Here is a 16,935-nt window from a genome sequence, read left to right as displayed (position 1 = left end):
TTGGACTTAGTCTAAACTCCCTACTTAGTGTTTCTTTCCCATCTCCTGATGTCTGTATTAGAAGTACATTTTAGATCCTATATTGGCAGGGTGACATCACCTGCGGAACGTCATCACACCTTGCCTCCCAGCTATATATAGTAGGACGTGATTCTGACTAGAGTTTCTTGTCTTGCCCTGGCATATCTTATTGTGCCTTCTTGGTCGGTGATGAACTTCACAATCAATTATATATTTTAATAGTAGGTTAGGGATGTGGTGATAAGTAGTATGAAAAACAGGCTAAATCTGTTGCATTTTAGATTAATTTAAACTAAATCAATAGTATAAAGGCGCACTTCAAACTCAGGAAGAGCAAATGGGTTCGATAAAAAAAGCCTCAAATGACGAAATGTAATAAATTCAGTGTTGTTGATTCCATTGTTTTACTGAGCGGGTTTCCTATTTTCACAGCAGGAAAATGCTGGATCTGTACCTTAACTAAGGCCATGGCTGTTACCTTCCCTGTCCTAGCCCTTTCCCATCCTTCCGTCGCTGAAAACCTCCAACGTGTTTGTGCGACGTTAAACAAGTAGAAAAAATACTAAATTTCCTAAAAACATTTTGGTTGGTTCTTGCGTACAAACTGGAAACACGTAGAAAAGTTATTCTAAATCATCGAATCACCATTCACCCGATTGAAGCTACTTAGAAATTTACAAGAAATAAATGTCATCTCTTTTTCAGCATTGAGAATAATAACAATAATATTTATATTGTTTAAAGGAGTCCACCTTTTCATTACATTTATTATATTATAAAATCTCTAACATTTCATTACAGCCTTCACGAAAGGAATCCCTGACAGGCAAAACATACCTCTCCCCTTTCCACCGCCTGCAGCTCAATTACCGCTCTGTTAAGAGAGGCTAAGGAGTTACTCTTGTTCCATCCCTCAGCAGAACAACCTCATTTTTAAAATTATTCTACGCACGGTCTGCTCGTCTCTGGAACCTTCTACTTTTAACTTCAGGTAAAACTGCTTCCTCTTCATCACTTCCTTCACGCAGTAAAGAAAATGTATATGTAGAAACCAATATGTGATGTGTATAACTTGTACAAATTAGAATTCAAGTAATGATGTGTGCATTGTTGGTGATTGTGTATGCGAGCAGGGCTGGGAATAGTTGTGAATGGACATGAGCTCCGAAGAGTGTGTATGCAGGGGTGAGGGTGGGGTTATGAATGATTGGGTCTTCTCACTCTCAATATGAATAGAATAAATCATGTTAATTATCATTCTAAGAATACAGTGTTTGGAGTGTAAATAGGTACATTTAAAATTACATATGTAAATATTCAGTAGATTATACGTAAACGTACATGTAGGGATGGAGACACTTCTTTGTATGTAGTGCTTGCTCTTTCTCCATCTACCACGTGAAGATTGTACATGTTCAATTTAAGGAAAATAATAACAATAACAATGAGAGCCAACGTGGCGCAGGCGGCAGCGCGTCGGCCTCTCACCGCTGGGTTCTGTGGTTCAATTCCCGGTCACTTCACGTGAGATTTTTGCTGGACAAAGCGGAGGCGGGACAGATTATTTTCCGGGTACTCCCGTTTTCTCTGTCATCTTTCATTCTAGCAACACTCTCCACTACCATTTCATTTCATCTGTCAGTCATTCCCCAGAGGAGTGCGACAGGCTTCGGCAACATCATCGCCGCAAGAAGGGGGGCTTCATTCATTCCATCCCTGACCCCGTCACTGACTGAAAAACAGGTTGTATTGTTTTTATTTTCATTTTCAATATTAATAATAATAATAATAATAATAATAATAATAATAATAATAATAATACTAAACCTGGGAGGAGTCTTTGTGACTCCGGACAAATGGGAGTGAAATGCGTCGTTGCCGGGTATCTGCAACATGAAATATTGGATTCAGCAAGAGAATCAAACTAGCCTCTTTCACTAACTAAAAAGACCCCACTGAGAGTCCTGGAAGTGCATGAACGGAAATTCCTGAGAAGAATAATAGGGCCAAGGATCCTACCAGATTGAAGGCGATGGTACAAACCCAACAATGAGCTCTACCAGCATCAAGAAAACCTCATAAATGCCATCAAAAGAAAACGTCTGACTTTCTATGGACACCTACGCAGAATGAATCCTAATACATTATCCCATAAGATCTTCAAGGTTGCTAACAAAGGCAAATCTACTGGATTTCCCTGGATCAAGCAAGTGGACAAAGATCTTGCAGAGCTTAATATTAATCAAGCCGCCATAACTGACAGGAATGCATACCGTTTAATGGTCAAAACTAAAACTTTCCTAACATCGCTTATATCAGCTAGTCACAAAGGAGCCGAGAATTGGTTAGAGGAGCGCAGGAAATAATTCAGCGAGAAAATGAAGGAATACTGGGCCAACAGGAAGGCTCAAGAGGCCACTAAAAACACAATCCAGTACGCCAAAAGCGGCAGGCGACGACAAAAACACAGCTAGAACACAAGGACCGTGGTCCGCAGGTGGTCTAAACGCAAATAATAATAATAATAATAATAATAATAATAATAATAATAATAATAATAATAATAATAATAATAATAAAGTTTTAGTCACCTATTTTGGGACATTTCAGCCGATGAAGATAATTACAAGAGATCCAATATTAAAATACTTCAGTTAAAATTGGCTATAAGATGTATAAAATAAGTCATGCACAATAATAGGAACATTGTACGACACTTCTAGTCCTTTTTCTTTAAATTCAACCGTATAGAATAACTACGGTATATTACAAAATGATTGTCTATGATTTTTAATATAAGGCCAAGATAACAATTCTGAAAGAAACACATTAAAAACAGTCTTACTGTTTTTTGATACGAAGCGTCATTTAAGTGTAATGATTTATTTGGCAGTTCAATGTTATATTAAAGTTAAAATTAATAAACGTAGGGGAACTCCTTTTTCTAAAAACGACGACACAAGTTCGTCTCGTAAACTGCGCTGAATTCGTAATGTGCGGAAACGGCGCAGACAATAATTTGAAGCTCAAGCAATGTCAAATGGATACTTATAGAAGGCGTTCCCCTGCTATACCGACGTAGGAATATAACTTATGCAGTTACTCACTTCCTCACCGTAACGGCTAGAGTTTATACTAGGAAAGTTAATAGCAGAGCGATATCGATGGCCGAGTATCACCCACGCCATGCTGAGGAACCTTATCCCGTGCAAGCAAGTGATGGTATTTCCAGATCTGGAGGTCGAAATCGCAAAGAGCTTCGAACCGTTCGTGTACACCGAGAAGGCGAGCAGAAGGTTGATCCGAGATTCTGGAACAGAAGTGGTAAACTTTGGTCAAAGCAGATTCTATCACAACACACTAATGTCATGTCTCACCATTGCTAACCCTTTAAGACATATCAAGTCATATTTATAGAGAGACAGGAATACAACATAAGACACAATAACAGGCAGTGTAGGAAGAGAGAGTCATAGCAGAAAGACACGATGAAAAACATGAAAACACAGTTGGGCCAGGTGAATCTACACCTTTTCACACACTGATAGACCAATCTCAGTTCTATGCAACCACAAATATCAGCCCATACTATGACAAATAAAGCTGACACCAACCAAAAAGACTGGATATTTTATTTAACGTTCAATTTGTTTTTAAATGGACTAAGAGAATTGAAGGTTAGGCTGGGAATACAACCTGGAAGGGGTAGATAATTTCAAAAATTTAGGATGTATGTTCTCCCAGGATAGTAGTATATTAAATTAGATTGATTCAAGGTACAGTAAAGCTAATGCAATTGCGATCAACAGTATTGTGTAAGAAGAAAGTCAGCTCTCGGACTAAATTATTCTTACACCGTTCTGTTTTCAGACCAACTTTGTTTTAAGGCAGTGAAATCTGGGTGGACTCAGGATATCTTATTCATAAATTACAAGTAACAAACATGAGCGTTACAAAAATGTTGCAAAGTTTGAGTTGGGAAGACTTGGGAGGAAGGAGACGAGCTGCTCGACTAAGTGGTATGTTCCGACCTGTCAGTGGCGTGGAATTACATTAGTAGACGAATAAGTTTGAGTGGTGTCTCTAAAAGTAAGAAAGATCACAATATGAAGGTAAAGCTGAAATTCAAGGGAACACATTGGGGCAAATATTATTTTATAGGAAGGGGAGTTAGGGAATTGAATAACTTACCAAGGGAGGTGTTTAATAAATTTTCAATTTCTTGGCAATAATTTAGGAAAAGGCTAGGAAAACAACAGATAGGAAATCCAGCACCTGGCCGAGTGCCCCATATGCAGATCAGTAGTGATTGATTGAATGATAAATTTTCGAAAGATTTCCTACATGTTCATTAAGGTTCATGAAATGAATTTCTATCTTTTTCAATACAAATAGTCAGGAAGTTCTTGTATGTGGATTTATTAAAATTCCAGTTTTACGTAGAATTTCTGTTCTATTCAATAAATTATTTTCGACATTTCCCAACATAATTGTTTTTCGTATTTTACATTTACAACCTGCGTTTTTGAAGAACCAGGGGGTCAGTTTCAAAGCTCATACCTTTGCACACCACGCACCGCACCCCCGAAGTCTCCTAACATAGCATTTACACAGTACCTCCAATAATTATTTTTGTGACAGTCTGTTTGAATGTACGTCAGTACACAAATGTATGCTATAGTCGTTATATTGAACGATGCATTCTGACAGTTCTTGAAGGGAGGTCACTTTACTGCCTGCCTGGGTGGGGTGATCGGAGTTTCGGGGATATGGTCGCCATGGAAACGTGGAGGGACCCGCTTCGGTTGCCATGGAGATAAGGTTGCTGCCCAGCGTGTGTTGTTTCAAGTTGCCAAACCTGTCACTTCTGAGTTACCTACAACAGAACACAGAGGTCCGAACGAACAAGTGAGCCGGAAGCGAGGTGAAGGAAAAAGGAATGTGGCAACACCGCGCAATGGCACATGCAATGCTCCTGGCTCCATCCCTTTCTGTCAAATCGCTTCTTTTAATATTATGGGTGTAAGTAACAATAACCTCTGTACAGACCGTGAAGACTCTTGGAAGGGTGGAATGTAAAGCCTTCCACTATTCGTAATCTCAGCACTTGATGGGTTAGAGAGGTTAGCTCTACGCCCGGCCGTCCATACTTCCCAGGAATTAACCTGGTACTCATTTTGGTGTGGGCTGAGTGAACCTCAGGACCATGTGCACCTTCGGAAGTGTAAATCTCATATATTAAATTTTTCGATTTCCTGACGGAGAATCCAACCCACGTCCTTGCGGGTAAACCGAGCACGTCTTTACTACCTCCGCAAGGTAGCTAGTACAGAAATGCATTACCTAATTTTAGTTCTTGCAATCGAACACTGTAGGTTGGAGGACAGCTGGAATAACAGTTGAAGGTGCTAAAACAATAATAAATAACGAGCAAAACTCACAGTCAAATGAGGCTTGCATTTTAAGTACTTAGCCACAGAGAGCGAGCAGCGAGACTGGACAGAAATGCGTGCAGCTGTGCAACACTGGGGACCTGACAAGCGAGCCGGCATCAGGACCGGCACGTTTTTAATACTCCACGTGGACTTCACTGACACAGCAAGCATGCTGTTGGTCAAGAGCCATCTGCGATTGGTCACAGATGTAAACAGTCATAAATCTGGGTGTGGTACTGCTTAACGTGGCAGTCTAGCCTGAGCAAGCGACAAGTGCAGACGCGCTGGGAGGAGCGTGCTGGCTGTGCGAGGGAGAAGTGCTGGAGGGGAGTGCAGAGTGTTCGGAAGATGATTGGTGTTGAACAATACAGGGCAGTTATAGGAGGATGGCAGGGGAGAAAGAGGAAAAAAGTGAAAAGTGGAGGAAACAGGATGGAAATGGCAATGAAGGTGGAGATGATGCTGACAGCTGCGGTGATTTTAGTATTGCTATGTATCGGGGGTGTGGAATTGAACCCCGGGCCGATTTACAGTGGAAGCATGGGTTGGGAAGAAATGGAAGTAACTAGGAAGGTGGTAAAAAAGGTGATAGAAGAAGTTGGCCAGGTTGAGCAAATTAAAAAATGTGATGCAGGAGCAATCGAAAGAGCGCGAGAATATGAAGAAACGGCCACGGGAAAAAGCATACGATACAACAAATAAGATGAGAAATAACTGCAGTTCTAAGAGAGAGAATCAGACGTTTAGAAAAGGAGGTGGTCGGAATGAAGGGAGAGACAGTAGCCTACGGCCAGGAAAGGGTGAAGAAATGTTTATTCTTATATGGGGTGCAGGAAGTAGGGGTAGAAACGAAGATAGAGACTAAATGTTGTGGACGTCATACAAAATAAAATGAAGATACATTTCAGTGAGTCGGACATTGACGACATGGAAAGTGTGGGCAGAGTGAAGGGCAACAGACCAATAAAAGTACAATTGATATCTACCGTAATGTCGGAGGTAATATTAAGAAACTAGAGCAACATTCAAGGGAAAAAATCTGGATTAGCAGAGACTTGGGAAGAGAAGGTAGCGAGAATCTGAGGATACCAGGGAAACATCAGGGGAGAGCAAGATCGCAGGGGCTGAATGCGCATCTAAGTGGGCAGCGGCTGGTTATTTCCAACGGAAAATGGAAGAGATTTTGGACCGTAGCATATCTGAAAGCCATGGAATAAGAGCTCAACAATGAAGAGGACCTGTGTTCAAAGAAAGATGGAAGGCAGGCTGCTGGTCAAGAGGAGCAAAGGATAGAGGTAAGAACGGAAACTAACCAAGAGGCAAGTCAGAAAGGTGGTATGGGGCTAAGTCAAAGGGATCAGGAGGTGGAGGTGGTGAGGGAGGACCAAGATAAGCCTATTTCAGAGCCCAGGAGAGTCGGGTATAATAAAGAGGGAACTGGATCGAGGTAATGCAGGGAGGGAAAAGGCAATTTGATGAAGGGGAGAAATAGTAGCTCAAAAGATTTGTGGGAGAAGAAAAACAAAATTACAGAGGAAAAAGATAGGAAAGATCGCCGGAAATCGTCATCGTCAATTTATGAAGGGAGGGAGATAGAAAATGAGAGGGCGATGCTTCGATGCCGACAAGGAGTGAAAGTAAATAAGTTAATGGGGAAGGTAGAGAGGGTAAGTTATAACTAGACTTGAAGGTAGTATTTGTAAATATTGAAGCTTTACTAAGTAAAATGAGTAATACTGAGGTGAAAAAGGTGCTGGAAAGTTTCGATATCATTGCTCTATTGAAGGCTTGGTCACCAATAAAAAAGGGATAACCTGGCGTGGGTGTGTTGCCAAATGCAAATCACAAAAGAAAAAGTAATAAAGACGATCGCCAGGGAGAATAGTAGTGCTGATCAAAGAAGAGATCGAGGAACAAATATAAGAAGTGGAGGCTGATCTGGAAGAAGTTGTATGGCTAAGATTGAGGTTAGGTATGGAAAAGGGTAGAGAAATAAACGTATGTATAGCATATGCGTACTGTCACTCCAGGGGATCTCCATGTGCTAACGATCTTCGAGGAGCTACTTTTGGAAACCAGGATTATAATGGGGAAGTACGAAGAGGGCAGAGTGATATTACTTGGTGACTGGAATGCTAGAATAGGGGAACAAAGCCCAGTGCTAAGCAAGGGAGAGGTGACAGGCAGAAGAGTGTAAAGGGAAAGTAAGGATAAGGAATTAAATAGCTGGACGAAGGCTCCTGGAATTTTGTGAGGCAGGAAAATTCCGTATTCTAAGTAGTTTTTGGGAGGGGAAGAGAGAAGGCAAATTGACATACATTACGACACAAGGGGAAGAGCGATTTACTTAGTGATGAGTACGGAAGATATTATGCTAGAAAAAATAGTAAGTATGGAAATCGAAAATTGGATCGAATCACATCACGCGCTGGTAGAGGTGTAGCTTGAAAGAAGTGGAGAGGAAGAAAGGGAGAGAGACAAAATGAGGGTAGGATAGCGGGGTAAGTGTTACAATAAATACAGATGGGCAGAGAATTCAGAAAGAGAACTTGAGGGCCTTATGAAGAATGAGACAGAATTAATCAGATGCGGATGGAAAGTATCCCTGAAAGAAAATAATATTGACAGAGCCTTGGACCTAATTGAATATTCTATAAGGAGGGTGGCAAGGCTAGAAAAAGAACAAAAAAGAAGTATCTGTGGAGGGAATGAATCGTACGATAAAAATGCGAGGTATTGAGGTGCGCAGTAAAGAAGGCCTTGAAAAAATATAGATTAAGTGAAGCTAAGGATGAAATAGAAACTTTCTGTAGATTAAGAAAGGAGTATAAAAGGAAAATCGCCGGGATTAAAAAGGCATGGTCAATGGAACTAGTGGAGCTAATTAATAAAGAATGCGGGTTAAATTAGGGGAAGAAAGTATGGGAAAGTGTAAATAAAATTAATAAAGGAGGGAATAGGGTGGTCCAAGCTAGTATTGATTATAACCAATGGGTGGTATACTTCAGAGGTTCATTAGGGGGAAATAACTGTTGGAAGTTGGGAGAGGGGACATGGAGTACAGGGAGAAACCTAGAGGTTAGTATATATGAACTCGATTACCATAGAGGAAGTCCAGGATGTGTTAGACAAACTAAAGAGTAAATCGGTGGTGGAAAAGAACGGCATAAAGAACTTGGCATGGAAAGAGATTGGTAAATACAGACAGATGGGGGAAGGAATAACAAAATTGTTTAACAGGATATTCAATGGTGGTAATACACCCAATGAATGGTAAGGCGGGATCATCTGCCCAATATACCAAAAAATAGGAAACAAAAAATTGCAGGGCAACTACCGAGGAATAACTCTACTTGACTTACTGAGTGCGATTTATACGGGGGTTTTGTCAAATAGGTTAATGACCTGGTCAGAAGAACATTCAATAATATCAATGCTACAGGGAGATTTTCGAAAAGAAGAACTCTCACCGCTGTTATTTCTGTTATTTATAAATGATATCTTGGAAGGGCACGGGGGAACAAAATGGGCAGTACCTGTAATACAGAAGCTAGAGATCCCAGGAATGATATTCAAAGATGACGTCATTACTATGGCCTTAACAGGAAGGGTTTTAAAAAAGTTTGAAGGAGTTGTCGGAGTACGCAGGAAAGTGGGCTTTAAAAACAGTAATAAGTCGAAGGTGATAACTATTAAAAAGAAAAGGAGGAGAGGTATTGGATACTACAGGGGGAAGGAATAGAAGAAGTAGATAAAATAGAGTGGAAAGGAATTCAAATGGTAACCAGGACTGTCCTGAGACAGAAGAAAAGTCAGTGCACTCAGCGGAAAGTGTGATGTTGTCAGAGTTCGCTAGGAGTGATATCGTAATATCAGACTAGCCAACTCAGGCAAGGAAAATATTGGTCAATGCCAGGTGTCGCTTGCAGTAGCAGTTCGCCTTAGTTTAGCTTTACATCTACGTGTTACGTAACCTAAGCAGGGTGCGTAACATTTCTTAGTCTTCTGGTCAGCACCAGTCTCCACTCGGCAGTTAGCACTACTGGTAGGAGCTATCATTATTACTCTTATTAGTTTAAAATCCTTATTGTCTCGTGAGTAGCCTCGCGATACCTGGTAATCACCAGATTCTCACGCGCGGTGATCACTGCATGACGGCCCACTCTACTTGTCATAGCTTGTTCATTACTAATAACTGTGGTTTAGATTTATTCACAGAGCTAGCGACTCTCCGGAAATGAGTTGACCGTGAGCCATTTGTTTCCAATTACTAATCGAATTATTCTTTTGTCATTGTGCTTAATCAGAGGAGTTTATACATTTTGGTACTTGCTTAGGCTGTTATGGATTTGAACACTGTAATGGCCGAAGGCCTGTAAGGTTCAATAAATCCTGCTAACTTACTACTTAGCGTTTGAGTTGCCGTTCGTTGACGAGGTAACTCACATAAGTATATATTATTATACTTGTAGGTATGAATGCGTAATTGTTACAATATGAAAACATTAATAGTCATGGTGTTCTAGTGATAATGCGGCCTCCGGAGAATCCTGGTGCAGGTCATTCGAGTGAACACCCATGGGTGACCTACGCATCTGTGAAAATGGGGTCCTGTTTTCTATACTAATGTATACTAATATTATAAAGAGGAAAAATGTGTTTGTTGGTAACGAATAGGCTCAAAAACTACTGAACCGATTTTAAAAATTACTTCACCTATAGAAAGCTACATTTCCAGTGAGTAACATGGGCTGTATTTTATTTTCAAAACAATTCGAGGTGGGGGGCACGGGGGGAGATATAAAAATAATAGGCTAATATACGCAAAATATCGAATTTGTCGTATAAGGACGAGACAAAGCTCAATTTAATCCTCTTGACGCAAAGAACAAAACTCGGTAAGCCCTGCGGGCCCGAAAACCATGTTTTAAGGCCCTAAAACCAACCGTTACGGAGATATTGGCACCACACTACCCCTGCTCTAGGAATCGGATAAAGTAATGAACTGAAGTAACCATAGCAACGTCAGCTACCGGAATTCTACAGCAGCGAAATTGTCTTCTACTTATAAATAAAGTTATTCCTGTCTATTTGTCTGTTTGTCTGTTCCACCATCACGTCGAAACGGCTGGATAGATCTCAACCAAACTTCATATTTAGAGTATACTCACCCCGGGGAAGGTTTGGATATTCATATCATTTTAAAATCTTTGAAAAGACGGGGGTTTTATAGGAAAAACTGTTTTCCTCCATTTTCTCTTATACTATTATAGGCAAAATATCGAATTTGTCGTATAAGGACGAGACAAAAGCTCAATTTAATCCTCTTGACGCAAATAACAAAACTCGGTAAGCCCTACGGGCCCGAAAACCATGTTTTAAGGCCCTAAAACCAACCGTTACGGAGATATTGGCACCACACTACCCCTGCTCTAGGAATCGGATAAAGAAATGAACTGCCGTAACCATGGCAACGTCAGCTCCAGTATTCTAGAGCAGTGAGATTATGCATGTACGTTTGGGCACAGCTGCCAACCAAAATTGGTACAAATAAGACTTAATATCTGGAAAAAAATATACTGTTGTGTAAGGCACTCATAGGACTCCTTTGGGCGGGAATGGAAAGGGGGTGAAGTACGAGTGTAAAAATCTTACTATATACAGAAATGGAAGTGTGTGTGTAAATGACACATCTCCAACTAAACCACTGGAGCAATTTCAACCAAACTTGGTACAGCACTGTGGGGGTTAAGCCATCCCTAGCGCCCTTAAGGGAGAGGGTCAGGGGGGGGGTGTAGTTACAATAATAATCGAGAATAGTGTCGAATTCATAGTTTTCGGGGTCACTGAGTTGAAAAGTAATACTCTAGAATTTTTTAAAGTCCAGCCCCCTTTTAGGTGGGGAGCAAAGGGTGGGGGTGGGGGGTGAGATATAGAAATAATTAAAAACAGTTTCGAATCCATAGATTTCAGGGTCTCTGAGATGAATAGTATTACTCCGGATTTTTTTGCAAATCCAAGTGGGGAGCGAAGGGGGTGAGATATAAAATTAACCGAAAAACTACATATAAAATGTTATCTTCTTCTTCTTCTTACTATATATAAAAATTGGTGTATGTGTGTGCGTGGGTGTGTGGGTGTGGGTGTGGGTGTGTATATGACACATCTCCTCCTAAACCACTGGACCAATTTCGCCAAACGTGGTACACTTATCAATTAGTATCAGGAGACAAACAGCGTGAGGGTAAGACACCCCTAGCACCCTTATGGGTAGGGGGCGAGGGGGGTGGTATAAAAATAATCTTATAAATAAAGTTGTTCGTTTCTGTTTGTCTGTCTCTTTGTTTGTTTGTTTGTTTGTTTGTTTGTTTGTTTGTTTGTTTGTTTGTTTGTTTGTTTGTTTGGCTTATGTGCGTCCAGTATCCAGTATTCGGGAGATAGTAGGTTCGAACCCCACTGTCGGCAGCCCTGAAAATGGTTTTCCGTGGTTTCCCATTTCACACCGGGCAAATGCTGGGGCTGTACCTTAATTAAGGCCACTGCCGATTCCTTCCAACTCCTATCCCTTCCCTGTCCCATCGTCTCCATAAGACCTATCTGTGTCGGTGCGACGTAAAGCAACTAGCAAAATTTTAAAAAAATGTTTGTTTGTTCCACCATCACGTCGAAAGGGCTGGATAGATCTCAACCAAACTTCATATTTAGAGTATACTCACCCCGGGAAAGGTTTTGATATGCATATCATTTTAAAATCTTTGAAAAGACGAGGGTTTTATAGGAAAACCACAATGGTTTTTATCCAGTTTCTCTTATACTATTGATTTTCTGCAAACTCTGTGGACCATATGTGAAAGGTCTCTTCATCATAAACAACTTTCGTTATGTTCATAATTTACCTTACTCTTCAAATGACGGAGAAATTTACTATTTTCTGCCGATACCATGCTCGGCATTGAGTGACCGACAGACCGACAACGAATATATGGGTTACCATGGCAACGTCTCTGACTGTTTGCCAGCAGAGAAGTAACGTATTGCCATTTTCCTCATCATTCCTTTAAATTCGTGGTTGTTCCTTGGGTAGAAAGCAAGAGAGTCGTCAATAGGCCATTCTGCGGGATATTGGCGGAATATCATTGGAGGTTATAACCGTCCTCGAATAGCTTAAGTAATAACACAAATATTCATCTTCTTATCTGATTACCTAAGAATCCCTGCGCCTAAATTTCTCTCCGATTACCGCTTTCTTATATCCATAACTCACACGGGCATAATTTATTGAGGAGCATTTGATTTTCCAATGCATTCACTTGGTATTTATATATTTGTCGTCATCCGGATGTCCTCAGTTATAATCGATTTTCTATTAATTTCAACTTACTAAACTGTATTATTTTCTTCCTTAATTACCACGTATGTATGCGAGTGCTAATCCAGAATGCTGTACACTCTTTCCTTTGAGGAAATATTCTAAGCTATGCAAATGTATAACTTTTGGCCCAGGAAAATTCCGAAATACGGATGCAATTTTAACGGCGGTGCAGACCTTCGTTTCGGGGTAATTGGTGGCTAATCAGTAAGTCGTATCACAAGTCACAAAGCAAATGGCGTTTCATTTTGGAGAGATCTACAACTTTTGTCCTATGACTTTTCGTCGTACTTCTATCCCTAATACATTAAATACAAGTTGATTTTGTACTTTTACACGTATATGTTATCATTTGGCACACTTATAGGAAAGGTAAAATCATGACATTCGGCACGCACATTGACATGACAATTGGCAATGTTATAGCCAAATTTTATGATTCTAGCTGTCACATGAGAATCAAAAATATAAAGTAGCATCCAAAAACTGTACAAGATTTCACCCCATTCAATGACTCTAACTCAATCTAACCCGTGAATATAGGAGATACGAGAAGATGTCATAGGACCAACCATGTAGAGCACTGAAAGGGGCGTCTGATGGTGAAGTCCGTTTGTAGATACGTCGTACAGTTACAAACCAGTTAACTATCGAAATAAAGGTCTGCACTTCTAGAGTGTGTCTGTACATTCAAAATTTTGGCGAAATTTCCGTACAGTTATCCGTTTCAGGTGTAATAATGACCATCTGCATATATTCAGTTTTGGTGTCTGTCTGTTTGTTTGTTTGTCTGTTTGTCTATAACTTGGAAACTACTGGACATATTTCCACCAAACTTGATATTTAGAATCCACCTGTCCTTTGGTAGTTTTTAGGGCAAATATTGTTTCTAAATCCCTGAATTGACTAGGGGATTATACGAAACCGAAACCGTCATTTTGCATTCTCACAAAATATAGACAACCAAACTGAATGTAAATTTACCTGCCTTAATTGAAATTCATTTCTAAGCCTTTTTCCTGATGTGCATCATTTCAATACGGGGATTAATAAGGGAGATATCATTAACGGACCGTTTTCCGGTACAAGTCCCACCGGACTTAACTCAAGAGCGGGTGCGTGTGAAGCGTATGTTTTACAACTTGAAAACTACTGAAGATATTTGAGTCAAACTTTACATTAACATCCACCTGTCAAACGCTACGTGTTAATTGTCAATAACATTTCATGTTCCCGGAATGGACTGGCGGTTTATAGGGAACCGAAATGGTGATTTTACTCTTACACAATATATACAGTACAAGACCAACCTGACTGGAAATCGACCAAACGTGATGGAATTCCATCTCTAAAACTTTTTTCATGTGCATTTTTTCGACAGGAGGATTAATAAGGGAGATATCATAAACGGTCCGTTTTTCCGGTTAAGTCCAGCGGATATAGCCCACAAGGTGTTGTACGTGGAGCAGGTTCCTTATTTATCTATGTAAATAAAATCGTAACTACTGTGTGCCTGTACATTGACTATTTTGTCGAAATTTTCGTACAGCTACACGCTTAAGGGGTAATAATGATCATCTGCATATTTTTTGGTTCAGTTTCTTGAAAGTCCTACTTTTTACACTTCTCACCGAAAACCCAGATTGCGGCATAATCTGCCAGTCGAGAAAGAAAACTGAAATTTGGCAAAATTTTACGTTTTAGCCTGGAACGGGCGGAAAACTTCCAAGAGCTTTAAATTTTTTCCTTTCTATCCCGAAGAATATCGAAATATGAAGGCAATTTTAATGATGGTGCAGACCTTCGGGAAGTATTATCACATAACGGATGGCACAATCCCCGTTCAATTTGGAGTGATCTACAACCTTGTTCTTACGACTTTTTGTCGTATTTATATCCATTTTACGTTTGATTTTTCTCTATTTCTCGATGTTAAGTAAAGTTGTACTTTCCACATACATAATTCATACCTTCCATCACTTAGAGGAAAGATAGAATCATCATACTCTACACGAAAATTGGTCCACCCAGTAGCCATATGTGAGCCAAATGCTATGTATGTAGCTGTCACTTAATTATCCGAAAAGCAATGCAATGTGAGATAATCTTACACAAATTTTACCATATTCCAAGTTTCTAACTCAATCTGACCCATGAATAGATGAGATATCATAAGACCAGCAATTTAGGCCGCTAAATCCGGCGTCTTATGGTACAATCCTTTCTCGATATGATGTACCGTTTAGAAGCAGTTAATCTGTAAATGAAGGTCTGCAATATTGTAAACAAGCACATACTTTCGTATGTCGAACTACAGTATATATATTCACTGATGTCGATTTTGTAGCGATCGAGAAAGGGTGTGTCTGCTATTGTAATCAGTACTCCGCACACCGACTATGACTGGCAGTAGGAATGGAGTCCTTCTCCAATTCCTGTGTAACTGGCATTAATGAGGCAGACTTACCATTGTAATGAATAATTCACTTCTCGATTTGACTTTCAGAAGGCAAGGGAGCATGCAGCATACAGTCTTTGGCTGTAGGCAAGCGTTCCCGCAGTTATAAACAGATGTACCCATCTAAAATGTGACTGGCATTAGGCATACTGGCCTGCTATTTTGATGGAAACTCATCAACTTGGTGTGACTGGCAGGAAGCTGGCTGGCAGTTGGAAAAGGGGCCTATCATTATAATGATAACTGCACAACTCAATTTTGACTGGTTGTAGGAAACTTTCCTGCCATTATAATAAAAAAACTCCTCAATTTGTGATATGTCTGGAAGTAGGAAAGGGGGCTGCCATTGTAACGGAAACTCCCCAAATCGATTGTGACGGCGCAGTAGGCAATGGGGCCTGCAATTATAATGTAAACTTCCCAACTCGATTGTGAATGGCAGTAGGCAAGTGAGCCTGTCGTTATCATCACAAATCCGTAACAAGCACTTTACACTGGAAACAACGTATGGGGACCTCTCCATATTGTTTCTCGGATAACGCTAAGAGACATGCTATTTTAAAACAATCTTATTTACTGCATGTACAGTATTTACTTCAATATTCGTATACAATGCAGAATACCGTAGCGAAGCACGGGTACATTTGCTAGTCTACAATAAATCACAAAAACCTAACATGTTACAGACATGAAAATTGATATTCGGAATCCCCTTTAAAAATAAAAGATCACAAATATTCGTTTTCACATAATCCACTTAAGGGTGTGTGTGTGTGTGTGTGTGTGTGTGTGTGTGTGGAAGGAGTTGAATTATTTATACGAGGATACATTAATCTAAAAAAAATGAAGATGTTACAGACTTTAAAATTGGTACTTGGAATCACCTTTAAAATAAACACACTCTTTTTGGAAAATCCGCTTAAGGGGGTGGAAAGAATAAGAAAGCGGGTGAATTTTTAAAATGAGTATCTTCTTCTTCTATCGCTTTACCCACACCTTTGGGGTTGCGGGTGCGAACTGTGTCGCACATGTGGATTTGACCCTGTTTTACGGCTGGATGCCCTTCCTGACGGTAACCGTGTGTGTAGAGATGTTGTCTATACTTCTATACTAAGATTATATAGAGGAAAAATGTGTATATTTGTTTGTAACGTATAGACTCAAAAACTACTGAACCGATTTTAAAAATTACACCTATAGAAAGCTACATTGCCAGTCAGTAACATGGACTGTATTTTATTTTCAAAACGATTCGAGCGGGGGGCGACGGTTGGAGATATAAAAATATTAAAATAATAGGATAAACTAGGCGAAATCGAATTTGTCGTACAAGGACGAGACAAAGCTCATTTTAAGCCCCTTGACGCAAAGAACAAAACTCGGTAAACCCTTCGGGCCCGAAAACCATGTTATACGGCCCTGAAACCAACCGTTATGGAGATATTGGAACCACACTACCCCTGCTCTGGGAATCGGATAAAGAAACGAACGGCCGTAACCATGGCAACGTCAGCTCCAGGATTCTATAGAAGCTACATTTTGCATGTACCTTTGGGCATAGCTACCAGCCAAAATTGATACATATATGACTTACTATCTGGAAAATATAAATTGTTGTGTAAGACGCTCATAGCACTCCTTTGGGTGCGGAT

General features: G+C 40.1%; 1 protein-coding gene across 1 annotated transcript in view; it reads right to left on the bottom strand.

Annotated features, from left to right (window-relative positions):
* LOC136866980 (nose resistant to fluoxetine protein 6) overlaps positions 1-16,935 on the bottom strand; it is a 210,567-nt gene that overhangs the window by 91,567 nt on the left and 102,065 nt on the right. Inside the window, exon 9 of the mRNA XM_068226785.1 lies at positions 3,129-3,331. Coding sequence (XP_068082886.1) covers positions 3,129-3,331 — 203 coding nt within the window. The remainder of the gene's footprint in view (positions 1-3,128; positions 3,332-16,935) is intronic.

This window comes from Anabrus simplex, chromosome 3 (assembly GCF_040414725.1).
Source record: "Anabrus simplex isolate iqAnaSimp1 chromosome 3, ASM4041472v1, whole genome shotgun sequence".
Taxonomy (NCBI): Eukaryota; Metazoa; Arthropoda; class Insecta; order Orthoptera; family Tettigoniidae; genus Anabrus; species Anabrus simplex.
This window is presented reverse-complemented; position numbering and strand designations above follow the sequence as displayed.